Here is a 2,419-nt window from a genome sequence, read left to right on the forward strand (position 1 = left end):
GGGGCCACTCGCCGCCGCCTCCCGGCCCCGGCCCCGTGCTGGGCTGGGGGCACGGCCCCTTTCCGCGCCTGGGCATCTTCCAGGCGTGTCTGCTCCCTGACCCCATGGCCGTCCCACACCCTGAGGGCAGTGGGGACCCGGGGGGCCCCGACAGTGGTGGCCCCAAAGCCCTGTTGATGCCACGAGGGACCCCTGCGGGGGGGACCCAAGTGCCGAGGACCTTCCCCCCGTGTGTGCTGCATGTGGTGTGCTGGTGCGAGCCCCTCCACCCCCCTCCCCTCTATTGAGTTGACAATTTTTTGTTCTGTTTTTAGACTCCATCCTCCATCTTTTCTTTTTGTTTTGGCTCTGGATTCACCCCCTGGGGCTTCGATCCCCCTCCCCACCGCTTCTCTTTTCAGTTGTCCACCACCATGGCCCTTGCGCCTGCGTCTCCCCTTCCTGCAGGGAAGGGGTGTAGCCTGCCTGCAGGTAAGCATGTCCAGCGGGAACGACCCAGCCACCCGTGTGCCTCCCCTCCGTCCGTGTGCCTGTGTGCAGGGATTGCCCCGCCAGGGAGGTTTCTTTCCCCTCTTCCCCCCCCAAAATACTCCCCTCCCTGCGAGGGAGGTGGCACCGCGGGCGGTCCCTGCACACACCCCATCCCTGCTGTGCTCTGCCTTTGCCTCACGCTGGCTCGGAAGGCGATAGAAGCTAAATCCCTGTGGTTCAAAGGCGGGTGAGTACGCAGGGAAGCTGGTGCTTTCTGCCCCACTGGGGTCTCGCGGGCTGCTCTCCCCTCCTCGTTAGGATGTAATTAATGAGCTTGGCGGGGGGTGATGGTGTGGGGAAGTGTTGTGGAGCTGTGGGCATGCGGGCGACCAGAGGAACACTGGGTGCTCGATGCTTTTGGAGGAGCCAGCAGAGACGCCAGCGCGCCCCGTCCCTGGGAGCGGGCTAGGATGGGACCCAGCTGGGGGGGCAGATCCCGCTTCGCTGCTGCCTGGGGGGGCTCAGGCGGTGCCATGGGGAGCCCGGAGCCTCTCACCCAAACGGGCTGTGGCTCCCGCCCTCATCTCGCCCTCATGGGCAGCCCTGACGCTGACCCCAGCAGCTTTCCCTGGGATCGGATCGCGCTGGGGTTTTCTCGTGGACGGGGCTGGAGGCTGCAAAGCGGCAATTCCACCCCGGCCGCGCTGCCTCGGTTTCTCTCGCAGCAGCACGGGTCGGTGCTCACCATCCCTGTCCCCGAGGGGAGCCCCAGCTCTCCCGCTCCGCGCCGCAAAGCCAAAGCTGACTGAGCCAAAAGGGCAGGTTCTGGCCTGCGTTTCACTGTCACGCCACTCACGCGTAACATCTTCACGTGGGGAAAATCACAGTTTTCTGCCAGAACCCCGTTCCCCTCCCAGGTTTTAGTCCGGTGATCCCTGCCCCAGCCAGGGCGGTGGTGGGAACGGGGGCCCTGCGGGTGGGTCCTGGGCTACCCGGGGGTTGCTGTGCAGTCCCGTCAGCCGAGTCCAGAGTGAACATGGGGCAACAGCCCGGGGGCCCCTTCCTGCCTCAGTTTCCCCCTCCCTGCTGACTCTCATCTCTCTTGCAGGCCTGGTGGCGGGCTGATCATTATAGACAGCATGCCGGACATACGCAAGCGAAAGCCCATCCCCCTAGTTAGTGATTTGGTGAGGTTCCTCCTAACGCCTTGTGCCACACAGCTGCCGGAGCATGCCCGACATTAAGCCTGGACGCAAATCTCTCCCTCTAGTCAGCGATCTGGTGAGCGCGGTCTGAGGGGTTAAAGAGAGAGCACCCTTGGGTGCTGCTGGGCAGCCCTGCCCAGCCTCTTCCAGCCCTGCTGGCAGGGGGGAGGGGGGTGTCCAGGCTGTTTTGGGGGCCTCCTGGCCCTTGCAGTGAGGAGCTGTGAGGATGGCACAGCTGGGCGCTGCCCACCCGAGGGTGCTTCTCTTTAACGGAGCTCCAGGGCCATGTCCCGACACCAAGCATCAGCCCAAGGCTTCCCAGGGCTGTGTCTGGTTTCCCATTTTCTTACTGGTGCTGCACCCCTGGTCCCTTCCCATCCCACCCGCCATAGGCTCCCCACAGCTCGGACCGCGCTGGTGCTGGGCCCGTGCGCCGGAGGAGGGGTAGCGCTTGCTTTTTGGAGCTGCACAGACTCGTGCTCCTGTCCCCACCGTTGTCACACTGCACCGCTACAGCCCAGTCCCTGTGCCGGGGTCCCATCCAGCCCCTGGGCTGTAACACACGGGCTCACTCTGCTGTCACCCTCCTAGTGACAAGAGACGGCGATTTTGGAAACCAGACACCCCCTGCACCCAGAATTAGGTGCCCTTCGCCTCCTTCCCCCTCTCTTCACACCTCGCTGCCTCCACTTTGTGCCCTGCCCAGGGTGCCTCCGTCCCATCCCCAACCCACCTGCCCCCTC

General features: G+C 64.6%; 1 protein-coding gene across 1 annotated transcript in view; it reads left to right on the forward strand.

Annotated features, from left to right (window-relative positions):
* LOC104135333 (protein unc-13 homolog A) overlaps nt 1–2,419 on the forward strand; it is a 36,374-nt gene that overhangs the window by 8,247 nt on the left and 25,708 nt on the right. Inside the window, exons 12-14 of the mRNA XM_035888701.1 lie at nt 402–471; nt 541–718; nt 1,580–1,658. Coding sequence (XP_035744594.1) covers nt 402–471; nt 541–718; nt 1,580–1,658 — 327 coding nt within the window. The remainder of the gene's footprint in view (nt 1–401; nt 472–540; nt 719–1,579; nt 1,659–2,419) is intronic.

This window comes from Egretta garzetta, unplaced genomic scaffold (genome assembly GCF_000687185.1).
Source record: "Egretta garzetta isolate BGI_Z169 unplaced genomic scaffold, ASM68718v1 scaffold621, whole genome shotgun sequence".
In the NCBI taxonomy this organism is placed as follows: Eukaryota; Metazoa; Chordata; class Aves; order Pelecaniformes; family Ardeidae; genus Egretta; species Egretta garzetta.